This window comes from Crassostrea angulata, chromosome 8 (genome assembly GCF_025612915.1).
Source record: "Crassostrea angulata isolate pt1a10 chromosome 8, ASM2561291v2, whole genome shotgun sequence".
Taxonomy (NCBI): domain Eukaryota; kingdom Metazoa; phylum Mollusca; class Bivalvia; order Ostreida; family Ostreidae; genus Magallana; species Magallana angulata.
In genome coordinates, this window is record NC_069118.1 from 15,086,932 (window position 1) to 15,114,905 (window position 27,974).

The 27,974-nt window shown below is 32.8% G+C and overlaps 2 protein-coding genes across 5 annotated transcripts; both read right to left on the bottom strand.

The window, feature by feature from the left end:
- Positions 1-500: 500 nt before the first annotated feature.
- LOC128161731 (uncharacterized) lies at positions 501-12,979 on the bottom strand. 2 transcript variants are annotated; one of them, XM_052825109.1, is made up of 9 exons: positions 12,897-12,979; positions 11,818-11,926; positions 10,740-10,923; positions 9,545-9,655; positions 8,161-8,227; positions 7,718-7,902; positions 6,164-6,391; positions 5,123-5,281; positions 501-1,088 (listed from the first exon to the last, which is right to left on the bottom strand). In XM_052825109.1, the coding sequence occupies exons 2-9, from the start codon at positions 11,881-11,883 to the stop codon at positions 634-636; spliced, it is 1,455 nt and encodes a 484-aa protein (XP_052681069.1). In that variant the 5' UTR covers positions 11,884-11,926; positions 12,897-12,979; the 3' UTR covers positions 501-633. The 2 variants fall into 2 exon arrangements, with proteins under 2 accessions (XP_052681069.1, XP_052681070.1); XM_052825110.1 differs by lacking the exon at positions 12,897-12,979 and adding an exon at positions 12,802-12,878.
- Positions 12,980-14,729: 1,750 nt separating this feature from the next.
- On the bottom strand, positions 14,730-27,683 carry LOC128161730 (uncharacterized). 3 transcript variants are annotated; one of them, XM_052825105.1, is made up of 6 exons: positions 27,472-27,683; positions 26,644-27,055; positions 24,685-24,723; positions 24,468-24,545; positions 17,735-18,510; positions 14,730-15,794 (listed from the first exon to the last, which is right to left on the bottom strand). In XM_052825105.1, the coding sequence occupies exons 2-6, from the start codon at positions 27,032-27,034 to the stop codon at positions 15,354-15,356; spliced, it is 1,725 nt and encodes a 574-aa protein (XP_052681065.1). In that variant the 5' UTR covers positions 27,035-27,055; positions 27,472-27,683; the 3' UTR covers positions 14,730-15,353. The 3 variants fall into 3 exon arrangements, with proteins under 3 accessions (XP_052681065.1, XP_052681066.1, XP_052681068.1); XM_052825106.1 differs by lacking the exon at positions 24,685-24,723; XM_052825108.1 differs by lacking the exons at positions 26,644-27,055; positions 27,472-27,683 and adding an exon at positions 25,479-25,570.
- Positions 27,684-27,974: the final 291 nt, after the last annotated feature.

Sequence of the window (27,974 nt, forward strand, 5' to 3'; positions counted from 1 at the left end):
AATAGGGACACACGTTTGATGGATCAGAGTGTAAAATGATCAAAAGAAAACTCTTTTATTCGAAACCAAAACTGTCCTGCCTTAAGAAAAAGATTGTTTTTTATTTCTTCACTTTATAACAAGTTATTATCGACTAAGAAAATTTTACATGTAAAACATCTGAAGATGAAAATAAAAGCGCCTATGTTTTACTCGGACTTTGTGTTTTTATTCATTTAAGTGTACACACACACACCCACCCACCCACCCATATATAAATATATATACACAATAACAGCTACTGTAATAATAATGAGAATTCGGACGCTTCATGTTTATGTTAAAATACCTTGATATGTCCAGGATTCAAATCGACTACATCCTTTTTCATTTGAATCAAGTTCATGAACTTGCTCATCAAAACGTTTTGACATATCCACAACCAATATATAACAGGTTTTCGGACTTAAATAGATTTGGTGAAAAGCATAGTACACACTCTGTCCTGCAAAATCGAGGAATGTAATCCGTGGACGTAAGTCGCTTTTACTGGATAGCTGTTTTACAGCATCCATTATTTTTAAGAGTGCATATTTTTCATGATCATCCTGATCATCACAATCTGTATTGGTCTCAATCTCTTTGGCTGCTCCATCATGTTGTTTCCCTGTAGTGTACTCTTCTGAGGTTTCCTGAAGGTGATGTGAGAAGTTTGGCATTTACATAATCTTCTATATTTTCATTTTTTATACGTCCTTCACTTCCAAAGTATTTATTATTTCCTTGAAGTGATACTTGTGAGGGGCTTTGGAAAGAGTCTGTTTTACCTTTTTGAGATGTTTTATCGTAAGAACACTGAGGTAAAACGATGTTTCCTATGTCTTCCCTTTGATTCGTGTCTTTTCCCTGTTCACTTGTGGAGAAAGGTATCAGCCTGATACTTTGATTGGTATCCTCGTCATGTTCACTCTCTACATTTTCCTCGTCATTATTTTCTGATAAATCTAGTTTTCTTTTTGCATTTGAAGACATTTTTTGCTTTCGTCTTGCTCTCGCAGTCTTGTCAAAAGATTTGTCGCGTGATGAATCTTTGTTTTCTAATATGGCGTCTACAATAAGCATAGTATTTTCATCATAAAAGGATTAATTAAATATATATATATATATATATATATATATATATATATATATATATATATATATATATATATATATATATATATATATATATTTATATATATATATATATATATATATATATATATATATATATATATATATATCAAAGATATTTTTGATAAATAAAAATTATGAATTAATTGCTATGTAAACAAAGCTCGAGTCATATATTTGTTTATAAATAATGTAAAGTATGGAATTGTTATGAATCGTTTCAAACAAGATAAACCGATTTAACATGTTCTTAAATTATATTATCAGCGGATGAAAGCACATATGATTAAATCGTGTACCAAAAAACCACATGTGAACAATAACAAGGCTCGAGCTTTGTTTATAAAACAAAATAAAAATTCATACTCTGTTTTTTTTTTCCTTTTAATGTAATATTTGACTTTCAAATTCTGACTAACCATTAAAAATACCCAATTCAACCAATCTAAACGTTAAAAATGGAACAAATAAAATTCAAAATTTTAAGCTCAAATGTATCTTAAAATTACTCATGTGATTTCCGTTTATACATGTACCTTATTAGAACTTTTTTAAATGAAAAAAAATTGTGCAAGTTTCTCTAAACACATTTCTCAACTTAACAGCAGGGTTATTTTACGAACACAAGACATTAATTATGGCAGATTTTTTAATATGTATTTTTAACACTCTTCGAAAAAACGGAAATTTTTAGCACAAGGTAAATTTCTATAAAACACAGAAACACACACACACACATGCGCAAGCCCCATGAAGTGTGATGATCAGAATGGAATAAAGGTATCGTATTATATCATCTGAAACATTCTTATATTTTTTTTTAAATATTTCAAAAATGAAAAGTGTGTAACAACATAAAAAATGGTTTTATAAACATCAAAAGGTTAGTTTCCGTGTAGTATTTGATTGGCACAACGTTAACCCTATCCTCTCGAGTGAGATTTAAAGTAATATGGGCTGTATTTTTTAGATTTTTATTTTGCTGCAAAAACCTGCTAGTATGATATGTCTGCATATGAATAAAACTTTTATGATAAATAAGGTTTGGAAAAATCAATAATTTTTGTCAGAGGAAAGATTTCTCTTCTAAGGAACATATAGCAAATCAATTTTTGTACAAGACGAAAATAATTAAATTTTGCTCCAATTAAGGTTTCTTACCGGTCTTTTCCACAAGAATTTGGCTAAAAGAAATTTTAAATCCATGATATTTTTGTAATTTTGGTAGAAAAAAACAATTTGTAAACAAACAAAAATCTTCATGAAAATTGCAGCTTATATTGCTTTAATATACAAGACGTTTTAGAATTATGTGCACTACACAGTAAACTTATAGTTCTGCATTTCTTTATGCTTGGTCCCCATTGTCATACGATCTGTTACGAACTCTACGACTAACAATTATATGGTTAGCTACGAGGAGATGCGAGTCGATACATCGTTATGCGATTGGTTAAGCTTTGATACACCTGTGTACGTGCGATTCTTTTAACGATCCAGATTGATGATGAATACGATATGAGGTTTGATTCAATCCCGACTATATATCTTTGTAGCCCGAGTGAACATACTGACATGCAACTAAACGCAGCGCTGTGTGTTGTTTGTTTAACGTAGCGCAGTGCGGTGTTTATTTCTTCCAAAAATGATCTACATCATCACAATTAGGGGTGATGTATGATCTTTTGTTATACTTTCATGTTAAATACTGAAATCTGATTGGTTAAGACGCAGTTAATAATATTTACTATTACCCTCAGCATTAGCAACGCACTTGGCAACGGGTAACATTAAAAAATATTACATGCGCGAAAATTATGCGCGTACGGTTCGCTGTAGAATTCACGTTATTCCTATATAAAAGCAGTAAAATTTTCTTAAAAATTTTAAAAAAGACATTCAGTATAACAAAATAAATAGTGCCTGTTTGGGAGGATAACAGTTGAAATTGACACCCCTCGAAAACCATTGTCAACCTCCGCTTCGCGTCGGTTGACAATAGTTTTCTCGGGGTGTCAATTTCAACTGTTACCCTCCCAAACAGGCACTATTTATATAATACCACATGTTGCGTGTAGTAAAAATCATGATAACGAATATTAATTGTATTGATCGTAGAAAAATATTTTGACAGTCAAAAGGTTTTTTACGACTCTCACTATTGCCACGAAAAACTTCATGATCTGGTGAGATTTGATGCGATTATTACAATTATTCTACGATGAAGATCATGATCTTAATCGCATGCAAATCGTGCCAGTTGAAGGTAACATTAGCAAATGATACCATTCTCATTTTCTCAAAATGGATACTTTACTATATTTATATCTATAGAAATAAGACCTCACCCAATTTTGGCTCCACTATGATAACAGTGTTATAGTATACTGAATTTAAAACATTATCAAAAAACTTTTTATTATTATGATCACACACACCTAAAAACTACTTATTTTCAATTGCTCTAAAAGCTTCCCACTTACACCTCTATTTTCTCTAACCCACAGAGGAAATTGTATAACTTAGTGTGAAAATTAATCCTGGTGTTACATATAGCTTGCTTCTTTATCAAATTCATGAAGTATAGCCATTGGGTTCTTTAGAATGAGTTCTACTTCTCATGAACCCCCATTAGGTTCCCTTTCGAACCCCCATTAGGTTCCCTTTCAGATCTTGTCGGTCCTGTTTTAAACCTTCGTAAAATAAGCAAAATTTATCCAAGGAAGCTTTGTTATTACATAGCGTTTGATTCTTTAGAAGATTTTTTTTAATGTAACCCACCCCTTGTTTTGTTCATCTTAGTGGTTCTAAATAATATGTTTACAACAGCATCAACAACAACGATGACACGAATATGACAACAGATTGCGGACAACTTTTGATCGGAAAAACCCACCTGTATCTTTTGCCTTTATTATTCTTGGTATGTTTAGAGGAGTTGCGTATTGTAGCTTTTTAGAAAAGTTTTCAAGATAGCTTGTTGAAATTTTAATCACTACGTTGCACTATTACAGATAATTGATATAATAAGTTATTTATTATAAGTTATATAAAAAATGTGTGGTAGACCATTTATACGATTCGTTACTTTTTCTGGTTATTTGAACAAAATTTTCAAAAAGCATGAAGTGCTTTTAACACAATTGAACCAAGGCGATTGTCAACATAAATTGCCACATAAAAACAAAGGGAAAACAGCTTGGGCCGTTATAAAAAATGATTCTAAAGTTTTTCAAAATATCAGAACAAAATTCAAGAAGACTTAAAACATGACTTGTTTGTGGGGATATTCATTTTACTTTAAATCATTTATAGATTAAGATCTTACAAAATTAAAGGTAAATTCTTGTAAAATCACCATAAAGTAAAGCGGGGTAAGTATTAATTGTACAATATAATAACTTCCTAGTCCATGATATAATTAGATCATTACTAATAAGCTAACAAACATGCAAATGCCCAGTGACCTGGAGCACCTGCAGTCAGCCTTATTGGAATTAAATGCAATTTAATGCATCTTTTTGCTTTCATATTTTAAACCTTTGCTAAACAAATAGAAACATAGAATATTTTTTGTTTCTCATCTTAAGTTATCAATTTTAGGACGCCCGTTTTTACAAATTTGTTCCATTCTTGATGTTTTAGTGAACACAATTTGAGTTATTGCTACCGAAAAACGAATAACTGTGAAAAGCCTCTGAAATAGGTATGTTATGTTTACCTGTTATATACATGTACTTCTTATCTATATATTTTTATTGATATTGTTGATGTATATTCGCTTCGCTGCCTCGACGTCAACATCCAATAATTATGTATTCAAAATTAGATTTTTATTGTTTGGTAATAATATTTCTAATATCTTTATGTTTCAACTAAAAAACAAATGAATCTTGCACAGAATGTTATGGTCATAATAAAAGCAATAATAATAATTTATTACTTTCAACACTAAAGAAGTCAATATTACCATTTTCTCTCATAGAATGTTCATCTTCACTTGATTCACCATCTTCCGTGTAATCATTTTCATTGACTGGTGTCTGCTCTATATGTATTCTTTTGCTGTTAATGTCCAACATATCTTTAGAAAATATGATTGTTGGCAGTTCGTTCTTACTCTCGACCCCTGCAAAAGTACATGTGTTTACATATTCATATTATTTTCATTTAAAAAAGACAAAACAATTGTAGATAATTAAACTGAATGCTGTTAAGAACATATTATTTTTGGTTAAAATAGAAAATCAGAGGCATTAGAAAAGTATGAATGTACTTCTCAAATTGTAAACTTCAGTATCCAATATTCCGTAGTAGAACGTCAAACATAGGTTGCTTAACTACTGGTTTGATTACTCGTATAACAGAACATCAATTGAAATGAATTTGAAAAAGACACAGTGTGTCATGCAAGGAATACAGTGTGACGTATAAGATTTTGAGATCGCTGCTTGAAAATCCCATTGAACACCGATATTTTTTTATAAGATAGAGAGGCGATTCAATGCATTTAGTTTCATTAATCATTTAATAAAGCTTACACTTGCATCAACGACTTCAAGGTAATAAAAAGACGGACATTGTCATGCGCGCTTAAATTCAAATTGATTTCTTCAAGACTTTTTTAAATTCTGATTCTAACACATGAAAATGTAGAATTAGCTTGATAAATGAAACTGAAGATTTTGATGATGAATCCCAAAAGTGTTTGTTAAGATGCAATGAGTAGAACGAAACAGGGAGCACCTTTTCAGGTTTTGTTGACAAACCAAAAGTCATGGAAAAATAAAATGTATCCCTTCTTCCGAGAAAATAAAGTATATCTCGTTCACCCACCCTGTGTGGAATGGCCCAAATGGCCTTTTTAATTACTTTATTTCTCATAGCATAAATATCAAATTCAAAGATAAAGATTATATATATATATATATATATATATATATATATATATATATATATATATATATATATGGAACCTCAGTTGAGCTAACACGAACTAAGGAAAATTTACTTTTAATGGTTTCTTTATCTTCCAACACCTCAAAACTGTTTACATGGACGTCAACTATTTCTGTTGACTCTATTTTCTTAAGCTCTTTGTACGGAACGTTCTGCAATCTCTTCAGGAGAGTCGTTTTCCCTGCACCTGCACATCCCAGTATAATGCATCTAACTTGGCGAATGGTCAGATTTCCTTTACCGAGAAACTCTCTAATCTTCTTTTCATCTAGCAGTATTTCTAAAGTAAAACATTATTATTATAACTAAAGGTGTTTCTACTTGATTAATCTGTACAGAAATATTTTCCATTAAGAATGACGTTTACTTAAAATGCGAATGTATTCCCCTGATAATAATAAAAGGCCATCTATTACATGATATAGAACTTTGATGTGTTATTTACTTTCAAATAAGTATGTCAATTGCCTTTTTTGAATTAGCAGCTATTGAATATGTTTTGAACAATTGACAAAAATCTATTAAAGTTTAAAAACCATGATTGAGATTTTCTTAATTGTAAAATACAACTGATAATATATCTTGCAAAAAAATATATACTTAAGGAAGGTCGTTGTAGCAAAATAGAAATAAAAAAAAAAGTGTTTAGCGATGATTAAAAATAATTCAGCCCGAGTTTGTTTTATCCATTTTCTAAACCCCACCAATTGTTGTTTAATTTCACAAAAAATGAATAACAACAAAACTAAAACATCTTTAGTCCTAAACTACGTATATGGACCTTATTTTGCTGGTATTAAAATTATATGAGGTAAATAATCAAATTTTTGATATTTTACTCATGACACTGAACTTGAATTTGACAACTCTTACCTTGGGTAGACAATATCCTTTAAAAATAACTTATTGTAATCAATCAAAGTAAAGCATTTCTTTTCTATCTTTCTAAAAGTTAAGAAATCTTTAAGGGCAGTGATTGCTAAATGCAGCTCAATCTTATGGGGACTTAGACACGATTTGAATTAAAATTTTCAAATTTTATTTTCCATTCTCTATGTTTATGATGATAAATATAGAAGTTTATAACTAAATGCTATGTCAAAACTTGAAAGTCAAATATCAAGTTATAAGCAAGATACAGAGTTCATAATTCTTTGTTTTGTAAACTCGATTATTGTCATTGTTTACATGTGTTGTACTGGTGTAGATTTCGATAAAATATAACTTTCTTTTGTTGATAATATTATTTTTGAAGATATTGAATTACTTTAAATTCTTTTGTTGATAATAGTATTTATGAAAGTATTGAACTAGTTTAAATTGTTTTAAACAAATCATTTTGTCTAATAAATGATAGTTCTCTACATTATTTGCTTTGTAAACAACCATAAGACTTGAGCTTTAAAGTTTCATTTTAATGTAAACAAATTTGTATCTCGCTTGTAACTTGACTTTAACATTCAATATTTTGGTCAATCATTTAAAAGGCACCTGTAAACCTTTTTATACATAAAAAATAAAAATAATTTTTTTATCTCAAATTGTGTCCAAGTCCCTTTAAAACTTCAAAAGTAGTGGCACATTCCAAGAAGCGGCATAAAATTACCTTTTTTCTTTCTCCTTTTTTTGTAAAAGAGTATCCCTGATATCACCACACCTAGCAACCCGACCGGTATAAGTATCCCAATAAGAGCAGCATTATTAGATCCATTTGTTAGTTTGTTTCTCGACCCCTCTCTTTTAGTTTCATTGCAATATCTCTCTGTTGAAGATGGTGCTGTTGAAGAAGTTCTACAAAGAATCAAATTTTCTTCCGTGATTGATCTGATCCGGATGTTTGTGCGATGTGCTAAAATTGTGTCTGTTGACTACTGACTACATCATGTCGTCAATAAATGATGTTTATGTATTTACATGTAATATATTTGTAAGACAAATAAGTTTTTTTCTAGAGTTGATTATGACAAAGTACGTTGTTTTTACAAGATATACGTTTACAAAATAGTTACATTTAGCTTTCCATTTTGTTCTATAGAATATTAGTCAAACCTTTCTAGACAATCTTTTTCAGCAACAAAACACTTCAAATCTTTGTTAATATTTAGGCACGCTGGATCTGTTTTAAAAATGTATACAAGCACATGACGCACAAAATTGATTGAAGTAAAACGATACAGCATTTCTTATCTACCAAGTTCTAAATAAATGTATGGCATCTAAAAATGGAAGATTGAGAATGCTATCGGAGAGTAGAATTAAATATGTAAAAGCATAAATAAAAGCAAACTTGATCTGAGTTTAGACACTTCGGATGAACGATATTTACACTTCGGATGAACGATATTTACACTTCGGATGAACGATATTTGACAAAATAGTCAATCAGACACAACAATTTATCAAAATTTTGATAACGTGGAATTATTAGATTTCATGATGGCTACATTTTTGTGGAATTTGTGGGTACCTCTTATCCACGAATTAACATCCTCCTTCTGTAATTTCCAGGCTTTGAACAAAAAAGAGTCTTACTCATACTGCTCCGGATAAGTATTTTTCATATAATTCTGCTATGACCTACACATTTGACCTTCAAAAATGGTTCAAGTTCACAATACACTTTTTACTTAAAAGCTGTGTTTATGTGAAGTATGAACCAAATAGGGCTAAGTGGAAAGTATATACAAGTGTATACTCTGAAAAAGGGATATTTGCGTTGTCCGATATGACCTTAACCCTTGACATACAAACTTCATTTAAGGTCACTGCACACTCTTTGACCATAGACACTATGTGAGTGAAGTATAGCCAGGTTGGGCCAAGGGGAGAGAAGATATACCCAGGACAAGGATTTTTTAAAATAATTCTGCTATGACCTAAACCTTAAACTTAAAAAAAATGGTTCAAGGTCACTGCACATCCTTTACCAAAAGGCAGTCTTTGAATGAAGTAGAGCCAGATTGGGCCAAGGGGAGACCAGTTATGTTGTGGAAAAGCGATCTCGGACGGACGGACGGACAGACTGATCACTATAGGGCGGGTCCTAATTATTTTATCCCGACAACACAATACCTAAGTCAGCTTTACTTTATAACTAAAATGTTTCAATGAAACTTGTTACGAAATTGCAGCAGCGTCCATGTAAGTTGTAAAGTTTAAAATATAATCTCAAATATCAGTTCTGGTTATAACAAAAATATATTTATTAGTATATAATCTGCAAATCTTTCTTCCAGTCCATTATTTTATTTTTAAATTAGTTTATTAAATAAATTACAGGCATGCACAGAATAAGTACAGAAGACAAAAAAATGAAATCTAAATTTAAAAAATAGAACCTTGATTGAATATGAAATTGAATCAATCTACTATCTTACGATGTCATTTTAGGTACTTGCAAATATACATATATAACGCTAGAAATTGTACTCACATTTATAAATATTGTCATCGGTATATGACGAAGTTGGACAACCACTTATGAATGTATCCACACAATTGTAATGGTTTAGACCGCCAGTACCCTCCAGTCTTACACAGTTACCTGTCCAATATCTTATGTTATTACTAAATGTTTAACATGAATTACATGTATTGATGTTTTACATAAATTTAGCAATACTACTAAAATTACACAAAAACTATATAAACTATAAAAGAAACAGCTAGATACTACATATCAGGTTTGACACTTTTAAAATGCCTAGTGTTGTTGAATTTAGTTGGTGTTTATACATCACGGGTCACACCTACAAAATATTTGGCAACATGTCTTGCTGCACAAATGAACAACTGCAACTATTTCATCAGGTGCAAAGTCTGCTCAAAGCAATACGTTGGTGAAACAGGTGACCTCCGCAGAAGGATCAATAACTACCGCTCTGCCATAAAGACCAAAAAAGCAAGGAGCCCGTTGGGGAACATTATATAAATAGTGCCTGTTTGGGAGGGTAACTGTTGAAATTGACACCCTGAGACAACCATCGTCAACCGACGCGAAACGGAGGTTGACAATGGTTTTCGAAGGGTGTCAATTTCAACAGTTACCCTCCCAAACAGGCACTATTTATTTTATTATACTGAATGTCTTATTTTAAAGAAAATGTTACTGCTTTTATATAGAAATGAAGAGAATTCTATGCTGAACCGTACGCGCATAATTTAGGCGCATGTAACAATTTGTTGTGTTACCCGTTTCCAAGTGTGCTGCTAACGCTGAGGGTAATAGAACGGATTACCAACTCCGTCTAAACCAATCAGATTTCAGTATTTAACATGAAAGTATAATAATTTATATTATAATTATATATTATTATTATAATTTATATGTAGTTGTTTTTTATAGTTTCATTGGTAGTCTTAGTAGTAGCGCTAGATTTTGTTTTCTTTGTTTTTACCCAATGGCATGTATTTTATTTCTTTTGTACCTAAAAAGGGACTGGTTGTCCCGAAAATTTGACATTATATAGTGCTTTATATATATATATATATATATATATATATATATATATATATATATATATATATATATATATATATATATATATATATATATATATATATATATATATTCTCTTGATCCGCGCATGAATATACTTGTTATAAATTATTGTTTAACGTTGTAATACCATCTCCATAAAGAGATTTTGGGACGTCCGTGCAGAATTCTATCAAATTTGACAGGTATTTATCAGGAGCACACAGGTATCGTGTGCCTTTTGTACAATTTCTTCTACTGGCTGCTGTCTCAAAATCAGATATATTTTTGGGACATCTCTCCACTGGATATACCTCAAATCGGTAGGAATAAATCTAAAAAAAAAATTAAATGATTAAAAACATATATATAATTAAATACCATTTCTTCCATCTGTCTTTAATTTGCCTGTAAACTCTACTGCTTTTTTTTTGAAGCGGATTATAAAGCGTAAATTGACCCAAGTTATGTTACATCGTTATATAGATAGAAATGAAAAACAGTATAGAATTAGTTATAATGTTTTTAATAGCACACTATTGGTTACTGTGTCGTGACTTTGAAACGATAGGACATTTTCGCAATTTTGCTCTAAAATTTGTTAAAATGTGCAAAAATTGTGATTCCGTTATCTTCTTATTATATATAATAATCCCCATTGAAATTTCAAAGCGTCCCATACAACCCTAAGACTATAGAGATTTCAATGTCTGGTAGGAAGAACAATCTATGTTACGCTGATTTTACAAGAGTAGCAAATCTTACAATCGTTTTTTTTTCTTTTTTTTTTTTTTGCTAAATTACAATACCATACAATACCAATGAAATAAAAATGCATTAAATACATAAACGCATTTTAGTATATATTTTCGATAATTACGATGACATTTAAGTGACACTGAGTAGAAGTGTTTAAAAAATATGAATTAAAACATTTCGTTTTAAAATTACCAATTTGAAAGTACAAATACAACATTTTAAATAATATGCCAATCTATAAGGGGGGGGCTTGCTTGATCAGCGTTTGCTGATTAAATGGTTTGTTGATTAAATGTGTTAAACACCTCTTTACATGTAGCTTATATTTTCCTTAGCCCTACTTATTACATTAGAACGGAAGTGAATTATTCACTTGTATACATACAATGTATGTACTTTATTTGCAGAGAGATGTACATCTATTAACAATGTCATAGGTTAAGAAGTCGTTTTCCCGTCTTTGTACTTACCGGAATTTCTGTTGACAGTTCAAATAGCACGCTGACCAGTATCACGTGTAACAATGACGAGCCCATTTTCGATCTGACACAGTTGGTTTTTTTTATGAATCTGAAATGTCTGTATAAAATGCCCATTGAATAAAAAAAAGTCGAGTTTAATCACAAAAAATATGAACATATTATGAACATTGAACCGACAAAACATACTACAAAGCACAAAACTTAGAACGTACACGTATATTATGGAATGTAATTTGGTGAATAGGGATTGATTGGCTATCCGCCTACATCTATCTATATGTACTCGTTTTATACATGCTCTTCATACTCAACTTAGAAAAAATTGAATGCTATGAATAACTTAAAGAACAGAAAGAAAGAAAGAAAGAAAGAAAGAAAGAAAGAAAGGGGCTCGTACAAAGGCTCGTACACCTTTTTGTTAGTAATTTCAGATGTATAAATTAAAGCAATGTGAAAACATTTTACTAGCTTTTTGTCTTTTTATTGGCAATGAAGAAAAGATATTTTCAAATAGATATTTGACTATGCACGATATAAAGTTTCTGTAACAAATCACTTGGTTTGTAGTTTCTCATTATAAAGTTGCACATTAAATTTCAAATTTTGGAAATCATAACAATCATACTCTGGAAAACCGAGTTTGGGTAAAAAGAATACGACAATAATGACTGGCTTCACCGGTAGGGGACTATAAATAATAATCATTATTATCAATGTACCGCCGGATATAGTAAAATACAGTACATATGTACCAATAGAATGCCAATTTATTTCATAAATATGATGCATAAACTTCACATGCATCAACTTCAGATGCATCCCATGCTACGATAAAACACGATTCATATATAAATCATTACATGTACATGATTGTAATGTGTTGGCTGAACTTATAAAAATGGCGTATGTCCCGTTGGCTAACAATTAAACAATAAGCATGTTAATTAAACGCATCTACATGTAGTTTCTTACCAACTTTAAAAATATATTCAAGGTGCAGATACGAGTCTTGCCAGAGATCTAGTCAATGAAGCTTTAAATATATATATCTTGAACCCTATACATACCAAATCTGCGTCGGCCGAGCATTTTGTTTACGCTTTTTATAAATGCATGCGCATTAAAATTGCAAATCGGAAACCAGGTTACCTCATAATGCAAGTTAGCACTTAACGCAGATGGTGAAAACGGAAATACGGTGCTTGACATTGCTTATTATAAATACAATGTACACACTGTCCATATGCATTGTACTTTAGTCTTAGAGGTTCTAAGTCGGTATAGGGTGTAAATGTACATAACCGGCGTTATGTATTTTTTTCTGCAATGATCGGTCGTAGGCGTCGAAATGGGGGGTGGGGTGGGGGGGGGCAAAGTTAGACCTATATTCCGGCACATAGCATCAGCAAAGGGCCAGCACCCTCCCCACTTTTTGTTGCAGCAAATTAAATTGAATTTTTCTGAAATTTACATATAAAGAATTAAGTATCAGGAAAGTGCCGTCCCGCGCTCCCACATTTTCGGTCAAATGTAAGGGACTGCATGAAATAAAAATAAGGAAATATTAAGAAATTGCAGTTATAGGTATACTACGCCCCCCCCCCCCCCCCCCCCATCATGATTTTGGGAAAAGAATATTTTGGGGGTAGGTAAGATTTTTTTAAAATGCCCCCCCCCCCCCCACGGATTAGGAATTTCATGGCTTTGTGATTTACCACCCCCCCCCCCCCCACCTTTTTTTTGGCTTCTCAAGATTTCTAATGTTTAGTCTAGCCCCCCCCCCCCCCCCCCCTCCCACTTTGAATTTGCTTCCGACACAACTGTCGCTACATTCATAACCCGCATTAATCATCTAAAATAGCATTTTGTTGTTTATATTTACATCCTTCTACTAACCAGTCATAGTTAATTGGTCGTAAAAAGTAAGAAAAATAAATATATATATTATTGTTAGTGTACACCAGTACGTTAGATTTAAAAGAAACATTCAAATCGTCTCCTATGGGAACTTTGAGTCTGTCAGTTTTTACAAAGTTATTAAATTTCCGTAAGAAATAAAGGGAATCTTACATACTCAAGTAAACCTGTTGTCAAAAGATGAAAAAGCAATAAATATGCGTCTCTGCGTGCATGCATGTTGTTTTGTATACAAATTACGCATTATGAGTTTGAGCAGAAACAAACCAGTTCAAGAAATAGTATTATTTTTATCCTCAAATGAACAAGTCTGATGGCTGCACATCCCCCTTAAAGCATTTCAAAACTTTATCATACTATTTAATAAACATTAATTCATTTGAGAGCTTTCTAGATGCAAAAAAAAATGACTGTACTGGTTTTAGGTCCCAAAAAATTAAACAGGGCGTTCAAGCATAATCGGACGGGTTTTGGTAGTAGCTACATGTCATTTGCATTTTTGCATCAAAATCATCCCAGGTCCGCTTGGTGTTCTCTGAACAAGATGGCGCCTGGACTGACTCTCTCTCTCTCTCTCTCTCTCTCTCTCTCTCTCTCTCTCTCTCTCTCTCTCTCTACTATGCCTCTTTTCCCACTTATAATACTCCAGGCGGAACATATTGTACAGAATTAATGCACAACTAAATTCACAGTCTGCTTATTCCGAAGACGAACAATAAACAACTACGCAACGAACAGAAGATAGAAAAATTGTTTAATCAATTGGTTTCTTAATTACATGTACAATTCATTACAATGTAGTATAAAACATCTAGTAAGAAGAACATTAGATTATTCAGCTTGAACAAATCCATATACAAAAACAGCATTGTTCAAATATAAAGTTCTTGAATTAATTCTTGATTCTAAATGCATTAACATTTTATAATTCCATGGATAGGAAATAACAAAAATATGAGATAAAGTTGTTTTTTTTAAATAAAATGGACGGAACAAAACAATATAAACTCCCAGTTAAATCTAAATGCCTTGGTACAATATAAGTACAAGTCAAGTTGCACACATGTATACATGTATATTGATCCTGACTAGCATACAATAATCACGCTTGCTTTGATGAGCTTCTGATCCACAACAAAAAAGGACATGACATGTATAAAAACACAATGTAAATTGTACATAATTTTCTGTTAATTCAGAAAATAATTACAAGGGTACCATCATTTGATTCACAGTCTTACAAATATAAGAATATAAGACTCTCTTACAGTAAAACAATTGTGACAGAATAAATAAGTTAACAGGAATTACTAGTTCATGGTCAGCAATAAATACATGAAGAAACCCCTATTGAGCACCTCTGATGCATATGAAGTACAAACCAAAGTAATGGATTTTTCTGACTGGTACCTCCTTGGCAAAATTTTTTGGTATCATCTCAATTACAAAAAATTAAAAAAAAATCAATCACATTTTTTTAAACATTGGTGCTTTATTAATTAATCTAAAAATTGCAAAAAAATTGTCAAAATTTATATTGGGATCAAAATGCAAAAACTTGCACCAGCAGAAAAAAAAGTTGTAAAGTATGCAGTTTGACTCAGGACCTACAAGATTACACAAGACTTGGATGGCTGGTTCCCACCTTCAGCTGGTGCCCCTCTCTCCATTTTCTGCAGTTCTGTCTTGGTTTGCTGTAGCTCTTTGTTAAGGGAGGTAATCTGTTTGTCTTTCTCTTCATCCTCCTTCGCCAGTCGGATTAGCTTTTTCTCTAAGTCGGATATCTTCTGCACTGATCCCTCGCTTCCTGTTCCGTTAGATACCTGAACTTTGAGTTTCTCGAGCTCCACCTCCAGTTTCTTTATTTGCTCCGACTTTTCTTGATTTTCTCTCTCCACTTGGGAGATTTTGGATTCCTTATCCTTGATCAGTTCATACTCTCCTTTCATTTTCTCCATATCTTCCTTCAGTTTGACATTCTCCTCAATCAGCGATTTCATGGTCTCTTTGTCTGCATTTTGGTTTAATAGCGTAGACTCAAGCTTCTCCTTAAAATAAAGATGTAGCAATTAACATATCATTGATGAATTATGCCCCTTTGTACAGAAGATCAACCGAGTCTTGCAGATCATTAAAATGCTAGACATTCCATTCATTGTGAGTTTATATTGATTTATACCAAATACCTGTAATTATAGAGCTTAAATGTCATTTTTAAAATCAAAAACTAAAAGCTGGGTAGACAAGATGTATAAATTCATCACTCAACAAAAGGTGGAAATGGATGCATTTAAAAGGAGTTTGTTTATTAATAATCAATAAAAAAATTAACTAAACATGTATATATATAAACATGCAAAATATGATGTCACCAGATCCTAAAGTTGCAAAATATAGACCTACTATAAATGCTGATCTTCAAGTGATGCATATGTACATAACTGAGTCTATACAGGGTATACATGTACTGAATTATTCTAAATGGGTGCGGTATGTAGTATTTACGTGATGATCGAGATATAGGGATTGATCTCCATTCCTTTCTGGGTAACCAATGCATCTGATCATTCAACAGTTCACATATTAACAGCAAGTTGTCAGCAATAATCCATAACCTGTTGTAATCTACTACTTATTGAAAGTCCCAATTTTCTGTCTGATTGGCTAGTGCAATGTTACTCTAATATTAAAGAATAAAATCAGACTCCCTTCATTAATGATAAGCTTACTGCAGCTGGATACCTGGGAATACCTGAGGATTAACTGTACATAATTACTAGTAGTTTTCCAGGTGGGACAGGTGGTCAGAATTAACATCAATATGAAGTACCAGGTATTTTTCACATATCAGTACTTTACATTAAATGTAACATGCAGTTTTCAGTATTTTTGTGAGCGAAAATTATTAACCTTCTGTCTCATACACTGGTAATATACACAGGGAATTACATGTAAAGCTTCAGTTTTATGGAGGCTAATTATAAATCCAGCTATTTACCTTCCAGATGTATTTCATTGGAAGCTATATTTTTCAAAATGGTGAAAAAAAGTTGTACTGTTGGTGATTCACAGACATTTGTTTTTTTAAAATGGGAATGTTATCCACTTTATTATTTAGGTCGATCTGCTTAATTATTTGAATTTTGAGGAATTGTTTAATAATTGAAATACAGTTTTATTTAAACCCCAGCCCCAACACTATCATCATCACCCCTCCTTCATGCAACCCAACACACAGCTTGAAAAGTAATTAATTAAAAGTTAATTAAATTGTTAATAATGCACAGAAACAAATCAAGTATATGTTTGAAGTATAAGTATGCAAAAGGAATAATTATCTAATTCTTATGCACAATGCATTTATGCAAATTTATTTATTATGCATCCCCCTCCTTCCTACCTTCCCCCACCCCTGAAAAAAACCTTCATTGCAAAAAATACTGGACTAAGTACTGGAATGCACATAAGGTAATCAGTATGTGCATTATAATAATACTATTATTAATCTTTATTTGCACAAGACATACATCTTATGGCATAGGTTATTACATATAAATGCTAGCAATATTGAAATAATGGTATGGTACATGAACATGTAAAGTACATTGACAATGTATATAAAATAAAATTTTACTAACAGGCGAAAAAACCAGAGAAATTTTTCTTAATTATCATGAATATTGAAAGCTAGATGGAGATACTTCCCCAAATTACACAGTTCTTTAAAATTTTGAACACTAAATAATTGTTACATATGTGTAAATTATGGGCATACGGTTCGTTGTAGAATTCACGTCAAACAGTAACATTTTTTCTTTTTTAAATTGAGACATTCAGTATATTAAAATAAATAGTGCCTGTTTCAAAGGGCAACAGTTGAAAGTGAAATCCCAAGAAAACCAAATGTGTAACTTGATAAACATACAGTGTGTGTGTGAGGTTAAAATCTTCTGTTAGAGCCATTGAATTATATTTTACATAATATTACCTCTTCTTCTTTTCTCTTTCTCTCCTCCTCTTCAGCCTCCCTCTGCTTCCTTTCTTCCTCTTCTTTGAGCCTTCTTTCCTCCTCTTCCTTTAATTTTTGTTCTTCCTCTTCCTTTTTCCTCTTTTCCTCCTCAGCTTCTTTCTGCTTTTTTTCCTCCTCTTCCTTCTGCTTTTGTTCCTCTTCCTCCTTTCTTTTCCTCTCTTCATCCTCAGCTTCTTTCCTTTTTCTTTCCTCTTCCTCCTCTTCCATTTTCTTTCTATCCTCTTCTTTTTTCAGCCTTTCCTCTTCCTGTTTTTGCTTTTCTTCCTCTTCTCTCTTTTGATCTGCTACCTCTTTGGATTCTTCCTCAGGAGTTTTCGCCAATTGCTCTTCATTGCTCTTCTCTTCACTATTTTCTTCTTTCTTCTGCTCCTCTTTTTTTTCCTCTTCCTTTTTCTCTTCCTTAACTTCTGCCACTGCCTGCTCTCCTTTCGTTGCCACAGCTACAGGTTCTTTTTCACCCTCCATGATGGAAGAACTCTCAGTCTTTTCAACTTCTGTATTTTCAGTAATGTTCTCAACAACCTTGTCACTTTCAGTCTGGTTTTTAACCTCTTTTGGGTCGGTATTGTCTTTTGCACTTTCTTGATTATCTGCTGTTTCCTTGGCTGCTTCCTCTTCTTTCTCTTTCACATTTTCGGTATCCTTTTCCTCGGATTTTTCACTTTCTGTTGCAGCAATCTCAGGTTGTGTGTTCACGTCCTCCTTCGTCTCTGAAGTAATCTCTGGCTTTTTCTCTGTGAAAGAAAAGATTCAATAATGGTTTAGACCAGTCCATGCAAATTTTCATCTATCAAGTAAACAACACACCTTTCCTCACAATTGATTTTAATGGCCTGTCATTCAACCCATGTTTAGTAAACACTTAATAATATATAAACTCTTGAGAAATTAGTTTATCACTGATCTTGGTTGACAAGGAGGAGAAGTGTACACACATGCAGCCTTTCCTCTACTAAACTTAAACTTAAAGATATATCAGTCCTTGAGTGAAATTATTAAATTTTTGGACAGTAAGGCTTCTATGTCAAACATTTTACTTTGAATAACTTGTCATAATCACACATTCACTTATCTCTCTATATGAGTTAAGAGCATGATTAACAAATTCAAGAGATGAACACCCACTTTTGAAATTTGGTCAAATATGATTGTCCTAAATTCTAACTTTAACTTAATTCTCTCTCTCTCTCTCTCTCTCTCTCTCTCTCTCTCTCTCTCTCTTTCTCTCTCTCTCTCTCTCTCTCTCTCTCTCTCTCTCTCTCTCTCATATTAAAGCTTATGTCTAATTCCTCACATTTTTAAATTTTTAATCAAGGATCAATGGCTTGATGTGCATAAAAGCAGTATCTGCTCAAAATTATATGTTATCTCAAATCTAAAGAATCAAGAGTTATTTCCCTTTCAGACGCACTTGCACAGTGATAATGAGGTTTAAATGCCAATCACAAGTTATCTGGATTATTCTGACTGCAAAGTAAAATCCTTGACCTTCAATAAAAACGTTGACCCTGCTGTCAATAAAAACTACAAAATATTGACCAGGGTACTTCAAAAATTGCCCCAATCAAACATGCAGAGAATTGAAAGTTTGGAACATACATTACATATGAACTTTATTAGCTAGCTGTTTAAATGACTCAACATACATGTATATATCAACTATTTTTTAATGATTTACATCAAACTAATTTAGGAGAATCGAAATCAGTGTAAAATAAAATTCAAATTATCTAAAATTGAGCATGATTTTGCAATTTTTCTTTCTTTATATATAATTGCCCAATAGCAATGAATATTGAAGAGAATTTACCGGTAAACCCTGAAATTACAAGATATATAAGTTTTTAGCTCAAAACAAAATATCAAATAAGGTTTAAGGAAGTTTGCAAATTGATAAAGAAGTAACACAATCGAAAGTCCCCGCAATCACACGTCAAGTTCTCTTGCAATTAATTTCACAGGGAGAAAAACATTATTATGTTCATCAATCCTTGTGCAACTGGCCTTTTATCCCACAATCACAAAACAAACAGTCACTGAATATCAGCCTTCCATTTCTAGTCTCCCAGGCCTGAACCTTCTATTATGGCAACACCAGTTCTGCATGGCAATTATCAGAATCTTCTGAATTTCTCAAATTCACCATTGATTTGCAAAATATGTGGAAGCATTTAAATACCAATGGAATGATATAACATCCTTCTTTGCATTGAAAGAAAACCCCTTAACTTCAGGATTAAGCATTTATTGATTCAGTTTTAGGTCATCAAGTTTGTGTGGGGTTTGACATTTAGTCAATTTTTTATCATTCATGCAAATGAAATGGCTAACAATGAATAGTCAGATTTTTGATTTTTTTCTTTCAGAGAGTTACACTATACATACTGTCAATAATGACAAGGAAACTACTGTAACTTATATAGATAATACTGATTATTGCTAGTACATGAGAAAAACTAATAATCTTCAAGCATTCAAGACTTTTTTTACTTCAAAAAAATGAATTTAATTTTATATTATTCATTGTTTTATAATTAATTTACACATTTCATATATTTACCCCCCCCCCCCCCCCCCCCATACACCTGGCCTTTCTAAAGTACCTAAATATAAAACAATTATGCACAAACTTAGTGTTTCTGCATCAATATTTGATTTTCTGTTGAAATCTCTATTGGTTTAAACCATGCAGTGATCATGAGCGATTAATTATTAACAAACCCCAATAGATGGCTATATTGTTACTATCAGTTCCTGTGCATGGTGGCCTGTTCCAGTCTCTGTACTTTTAAAGAATGTGTTCCATTAATTGCTTTCAATGGCTTACCTTACAATTATTCTAAGGTTTATATGGATCTAACTTTGGGTACCCTGAGATAAGAATTGTATGTGTTAGCAACACTTGATAGTACATGTACTTCCAGCATACATAGTGTGCATCAACTGATTTACAGTCCCTGAAACGTTTTACTTTCCCATTTTTCGGTGCGATCACCGTGCCTCACAATGCGCTCACTTGTGCTCTCTGATTTCTATTCCGTTCATGCTCGTCGTTCACAAAGCGCTCGCCGTACTTTTAGTGTTCACTTATCATTCCGTCCGATAACATTTATAATATATATATTGAGGATGATAACAATACATACATGTAGTTTATTTGTTATTTTTTCCTGATTACCAGCAAAACACAATGTAAGGATGACTCTCAAGACACTCCAAATAAATCGTTTATCTTGTGTTCACATATCTTTCAGCGTTCACTTTGCGCTCGCATTTGCACTCTGTTCACTCAGATTGTGCTCACTGTGTGCTCACTGTTTACTCACTGTTCAAGTGGGAAAGTAGAATCTTTCAGAGACTGTAACTTATTACATATTAAGTGGATCCAGAAAATTTATGTTCCCAGGGTAACAGTTATATTTCCCATTGGAGGAGAGGGAGCTTTAATGGTGGGGTGGGGATTGCAGATAGCCTATTTTTATTAACTTTCTTTAGGGAATTTGATAAGTTTGAATTTGATACCCTCACACCCCCTAGATTCTTGCATGTAATATCAAAGACATATATAATATACATGTATATATGTTATTTATATCTCGATCTGGTAATTTTTTGAAATCCATGCGATTGAATAAAATCATTTGATTTTGAACACAATAATAGACTTTGTTTTAAAAGTTAATATTCAGGGCAGTATTTTGACCATGATTTACTGACTATATAATTATGGTAATGATAGATCATGAAGAAAGCTTACTTTTTGTTTTGCATCTAGTACAATGTACTGCATGAGTTTTGAAAACTGGACCATATGTATGAACACTATACTACATGTAATAATATACCATCCAACTAGTAGCTATATTATAGAAATCTGATAGATCTGCAGGGGTTTTTTTTCAGTCAAGCAACATATGCAATTTCACTTCAAATATCTCTGATTTCATTATAGTGACAATATGTCCGAGTGTCCAACATGTATGCTGTCCTTTCCATCCTTTACATTTTACTTTAGTCAATCAATTTCAAATCACACAGATTCTATTCAGTTTTCTTAATTAAGCTTTTCAGAAACAGAAATATGCATCTTCCAGCTTTAATTAATTGCTGGAGCTTGAATATTATATTTTCTACGAGAAATATAAAGTGAAAAATTATTATCTATAAAACTGAACAGTAATGTCTAAGTTATGTACACGTACATGGAACATAACGAATAAACTAGGTTCATTGAATTGACAAAACATGTTTTAATGTTAGAGTAAACCTACCTTTGATTACTAGAATGTGATCTAGCACTTCATATTGTTCACTACCATGAAGTGTAAATAGACAGAAATATATCCAATCTCACAAAGATTAGGACCATCATAGGTATATAGACCTCCATCTCAATCTGTGAGAGCTACATGGTAAAACATAGACGGTTTCATTGGTTCACAGTGCAGCAGAAAGTATACCGATATGAAAGACCAGAGCTCGGTGTTAATGCAATTTCCAATTACCTGTAAGTCTGGACAGCCTAGTATATTATCACAAGTTAAGGGATACTTTCCTAATGGATCAATAAAAGTATAGAATTTGTCTGGAAATAGCCGAAACAGAAAGTACTCCGTTCCTGTATAGGCTTTAATTAGGGAGAAGGCTGATAAAGGTTTTCCATTTGCACGACACGAGGTTTCTGATCAATTTGATTAATATACCATTAATCATACTTGGGGAAGGTAAAATTAAGATATACATGTACCTGGTTATATATTGGTATATCTACTGGAAATGACCATCAATCTCTTCAAAAAGAACCCAGGATGAGCTTAGATGTTTCAAAATCCAATAATAATCCAACCACATTCATGGGTTCGTTAAAGTTCATGAAATTAGAAGTCCACAAGAAACATAAATTCCATGTGTCCAAGGCCATGTAGTCACGACAATACGTAATTCAGTGTATAATTTGAATTTATATATTCAAGGATACTATATAAACTTAAACATTATGTATCTTTAAAACAGCGATTCTACCTCAATTAAGTACTGGTACACATAAAATAGCGAATTTCCCAATCCCAAACAAAGTCTGATATAGACATGTTAAAATTCACCTGGAGATTTAAGCTGGGATTTACTAATTCATCTTGTTTTGATTTATCAATCACAGTTCTGTTCTATAGATATAGAAAAGACAGACCAATCTCATTGAATTTAAAGCTATCGTTAACAGTTTAACTAGCAGTCTTTACATTACCTGGCCAAATGTACCTTTAAAAGATCATTTTAAAATTATTCCTTGTGCAATTCAAGTCTGTGCTTGCAGTTACTTCCCTTGGTCATTGCTTATATTAGGTGTGAAATAAAAAGGTTGGGTTTTTTTTTTGATTTGCAACATGATTAATTTATTCCCCCAATATTGACAGACATATCAAGAAACCGAAGCTTCTGAAATATGCTGGAATTCTCCACTTTTTTGTATTACAGCCAGTTTATTGATTTTTGGTCCAATGTTATTTTTTTTATTTTACCTGCAAACAATGTTTATGGTTATACCCTTTGTAGTTAATGGCGTACTGACAGAATTATCTTACTCTCATCCTGCAGTATTAATTTTACAAACTATATATAGATCATCTTGAGTACCAGGTAAAACAGGCAAGTATTAATGTGCTTTTCAGTCTTGAGAGTGAATTACCTGGAGGAGTAGAGCTATGTTATATACTGTATAGTATCGGATTATTTTTGGCCCATGTTATTTTGCCCTTCTATCCTTGTAAATGGCTTCATCCCGATTTAAATTCGCCCAGACAAAGTCTTTGTAAAAGAGATAACACAGCTTGTTAAAATTAAATAACACGGTATTAAATTTGCTTTCTGACAACTATATATATATATAAGGGCAAAAGGGGCGAAATTAAAATGGGGGCAAATATTTCCCAGTAAACAGTTGTAATTATAATTGCCAGTGATCTCTCTGAGCACTGTACCTTTCAAAACATCTCAGTGCAATCAAGATCTATATAACTAGAGATGAACATGGAATCTTATATGAAATCAATTTTTTTGAAGGACAAATACACAAGAATTTCAGGGTTTCATTTCAGTAACTATGTTTTTTATGATACTCAACATATTTGCCATCATGGTAGTCTAGCTTAGATCAGTCTTTCAATTTACACCCAATTAAATTAATGTACTATAGCTAGTAGCATATGCTCTAATTTTTATTTTTAAACACTTGAAAGGGGTATACATTTACCATAGTCCCTATGAAACACAGGACACTTTCACCAAAGGCACATGAAGTATGGTTACATGTAATTATAGTTAACAAATTAGTGCCCCCCTTTCCTAATTTTTTGTAGGAGTATTTTATTTTTTGAAATTTGTGGATTTCCTGTCTTGGGCACATCCTTACTTTGATCAGTGTAAACATTTTATTTTATGCAAGTAATGATAAAAAAAATACAGTCAGTGTAATTTGTAATCAAATCAGTAATATAGGTTTATATAAAGGTGATGTTAAATAGTATACCCAGTTGATTTTGTGGTCCCCTTTATAATACACACAGATGCCAGGCATGCACCTAAAAATTACCACATAGAAGTCACTTGTGGCATCTGTGTGTATTATAAAGGGGACCACAAAATCCAAAGATCAAGTTTAAAGGGGAAGTCAATATTAAGAGAATAAGTTTACCTGTGTGGTCCTCCTCGGTGGCCTCCAATATGTCCTTGATCTGGTCGTCTAGTGTCTCCTCCCCAGCTACTGACGCCTCTGAAAAGTGGGAAGCAAATACAACAGCACGCATACGCAACAACAGAGCTGGCATATAAATCTCATATATACAACATATTATATTTTGAAAAGATAGCCACATGTAGTCAACGGCCTTATGTTGATAATAGAGACCAACCTTTTGTGGACTCCACAGGCTGGTCATCTTTATTGTCACCTGGGTGCAAAAAAATGGCTGGATAAATAAATGCATGATCACAGGAAATATCAATAATTTTATATCTGACGTAAAAGTGTTATATTAGATTTATTAAAAGATTGTTAATATACATGTTGGACAATTATAGGATGTCGTGTATATAACGTATCCTAGGAACGGTTGACCTGCATGGGAGGATCGTATCATTTAATGGCGTGCGAGCTGAGTCCCTGCACGGCTTTAAACCTATCCCTATCTGAAACTGTCATGCAAATACTGTAACTACACACGTTCTATAGACTGATTAATTGATACCGTGTTAATTCCTACATAAATATATTCACATAAATGTAATTTGCCACCAGTAATTCCAAATAAAGAAATCAAAACAATTGTGCATGGTCTAATGAATTTCTGTGAACCTCTGCCAATCGTTGCATATGCACCATCATAATTTGTGTGTATATATTATGTAATACATGTACATGTTTTAAGCTCCATTACATCAGACAATTAGATTTCAGTAAAATTTTGGGAGTGCCCAAGCAGAACCACGCGCGGATTTATAGGATGATCAAGCTTCAGTCACTCCGTGGAAAACTCAAATTTTTATAGCAAAATATCCAAAATAGGCTTCGCACCGCCTTGGAAATAAAATTATAGCTCGTCTTTGGTTTCCATTTACCTTCCCTTGAAAAAAAATTCTAGATCCGCGGATTAATAAATATCGTAAATTTGCCTTAAATATGCAGATTATTTAAAATTGGACTTACCACAGAGTAAATCAACATCAAATGTTTCGAATCCCTCTATGACTTTGAAAATTATTTTGTTTTTCATCTCCAGAATAGCATACTAGTTATAAAGAACCACCCGTGTAACTTTATTAGGCCTCCCTGTAACAAGCTTTAATGTTGGACATTGTTTGATTACCGAAATTGCAAAAATAGCTAGGGGATCTCCCCAGGTTAAGGTTAAATATTTGAGCCTTTGTTTTAGATTATAAAATAACCGATGCACCCCCCCCCACCCATTCAAACCACCCCCCCCCCACTCCTCCCCCCGGGCTTTTTTCCCCCAAAACAAATTTCGGTACAGTTTGAAGAAAATAAAAATTTCATAGCAGTTGGAAGATCATATAAATGAGTTATCTATTTCGTCACATCTTTATAGAAGGTAACTATCTTCAATACCCCTCGCGCCCCTCCTTAAATTTCAGCGGTCTCCCCCTCAAGTGGACACTTTTCATTTAATTACAGGTAATATGGTCTACCTACACCACTGAGTGGCTTGATTTATGATGAACCTATAATAGATATACAAACATGGTTGGCTATCAATGAAACAGATACTGACGACATGGGCGCATGTTCAGTCAGGAGTTTACTATCATCATAGAGTCTTTAATTAAATTGGGGTACTTGCATTTTAGAAAGATGTACCGATTTCTTCATTTTGTTTGTCTAAAGCATTTTCTTAATTTCAAAACGTTCTTTTTTCTGCTTGTACTACAGCTGATATGTTAAATTGCATGTCCTTGTCCATGAAAGATTCATGTGCTTTAGATTTATTTCCAGTTTCTTAATACACATTTTAAAGAATACATACAAAAGAAATTAAAAAGTGTATTGAATAAAGGCTGGCAATTTTGAAATAATGTTCTAAATAGGATACGAAAAGGAACACATTTATTACGTCCCGTCTACATTCCATTGAACAGCTAGAGTTGTAGACATTGATTTAGCGCCAAATCCAACGATTACACCACTCAGTCTGCCTCTATATACACGGAATTAACCAGATTTAAGAAGTTGGTACTTATTTAAATTCCATTCAGTATTTCATGACATTGCAAACTTACCCTATTTTTAAAGCACGGAAAATTTGCAAATCCAGAAAATATTCTGTACGTTTTTAAATAAAATAAAATGTTCATACCCTCTTTTTTGGGCTCTGTATCAGACTGCGATTGGTCAGCTGAATCAGGGGGCGTGTACTCGGGAGTAGGGCTCCTTCGCTCCGACTCCTCACCCTCTTTCTCTGTCTTCCCCTCATCCTTAACCTCTTCCGCTTTATCTTCGCTTTTACTCTGGTTTTCATCCTTTGTTTCCTCAGGTTTAACTTCCTTGTCACCCTCATCACCAGCTTCCTGTTTCGATCCACTTCCTGTTTGATCCTCCTGACCGGTGCCTTTGTCCTCCACGGGTTTTTTATCCTCAGTATCGTTTACAGGAGCGTCTTTCTCTGTGACCTCCCCTTCTTCTTGGGCCAATTTCTGTTCCTCATTCGCTTTTTCCGCCGGAGAGTTGCTTGGTTCAGGATCCGACATATTGACAATTCAATCTTTTTTCTAAAATGAATTCACAGCGTCAAATTTGAAATTATTAAAGTTTAGAAACATGTACTTGTACCACAGTTTCGGTACTGAGACAAATAAATGAATCTTTTTTAGAATATATTTGACAATACCAGCTTATAGATGAAGATTTCATTAGATGATCTGCATGGTTGTCTGGTATTTAAGGTCTATCCACGTACCTATCAGAAACTTCTAAATTATACTGGTTTTAATACCTTTATCAAGCACTTATACTAGATCATTCGGGATTGTTAATCCCTCTAAGTACATGTAAATAATTACACGCACATACATACATACACTCACATACATACACTCACATAAGAGAGAGAGAGAGAGAGAGAGAGAGAGAGAGAGAGAGATGTCAAAAAAGTCGATTAACACATCAATATTTAACAGTGACTTACATGAAAATACAGTATTTAGCTATAGAGATTCCATATAAACTTGTCAACATGTATTTCCGATTCCGATTTATTGCATCACAAAATATCACATAAAATAAATTATCATTCCAGAATATTATAGAGAAAAATAAGGAAATCCCATGTCATTCAGTGGAATCTAAGTATACTAATACACTGTAGCTACATTGGCTTCGTGGATTTGCGTTTCCTTTCTTTCATTCTTTCGCCAGCGGTCGGTATGTAATCAGTATACTTATGTGAAATTGATTAAGTATTGTAAGAGCCGAGTAATGGACCCAATCCACTTTATCACATTATGATTATCGCTCCGTCCGTCCACACCTGAGAGAATTAACAGAGATTAAAATTAGTCGGACCTGACAGTACTTGGGAACTAAAAACTAGTAAGAACTATCCATGTATGAATAGCTCATAATATATTACCCATGAAATTATATGATATGCATATATGCAATCACATATATATTCTTATCAACCGTGCA

Coding starts and splice junctions, on each gene's coding strand:
- LOC128161731 (XM_052825109.1), bottom strand. CDS start 11,883: ATGGGCTCGTCATTGTTACACGTGATACTGGTCAGCGTGCTATTTGAA. Junction 8,228..9,544: donor CGATGACAATATTTATAAAT/GTGAGTACAATT, acceptor TTTTTAAAACAG/ATCCAGCGTGCCTAAATATT. Junction 7,903..8,160: donor GAAAAAGATTGTCTAGAAAG/GTTTGACTAATA, acceptor GATTCTTTGTAG/AACTTCTTCAACAGCACCAT.
- LOC128161730 (XM_052825105.1), bottom strand. CDS start 27,034: ATGTCGGATCCTGAACCAAGCAACTCTCCGGCGGAAAAAGCGAATGAG. Junction 18,511..24,467: donor CACCGAGGAGGACCACACAG/GTAAACTTATTC, acceptor TTTCTTTCACAG/AGAAAAAGCCAGAGATTACT. Junction 15,795..17,734: donor GAAAGAGAAAAGAAGAAGAG/GTAATATTATGT, acceptor CTTTATTTTAAG/GAGAAGCTTGAGTCTACGCT.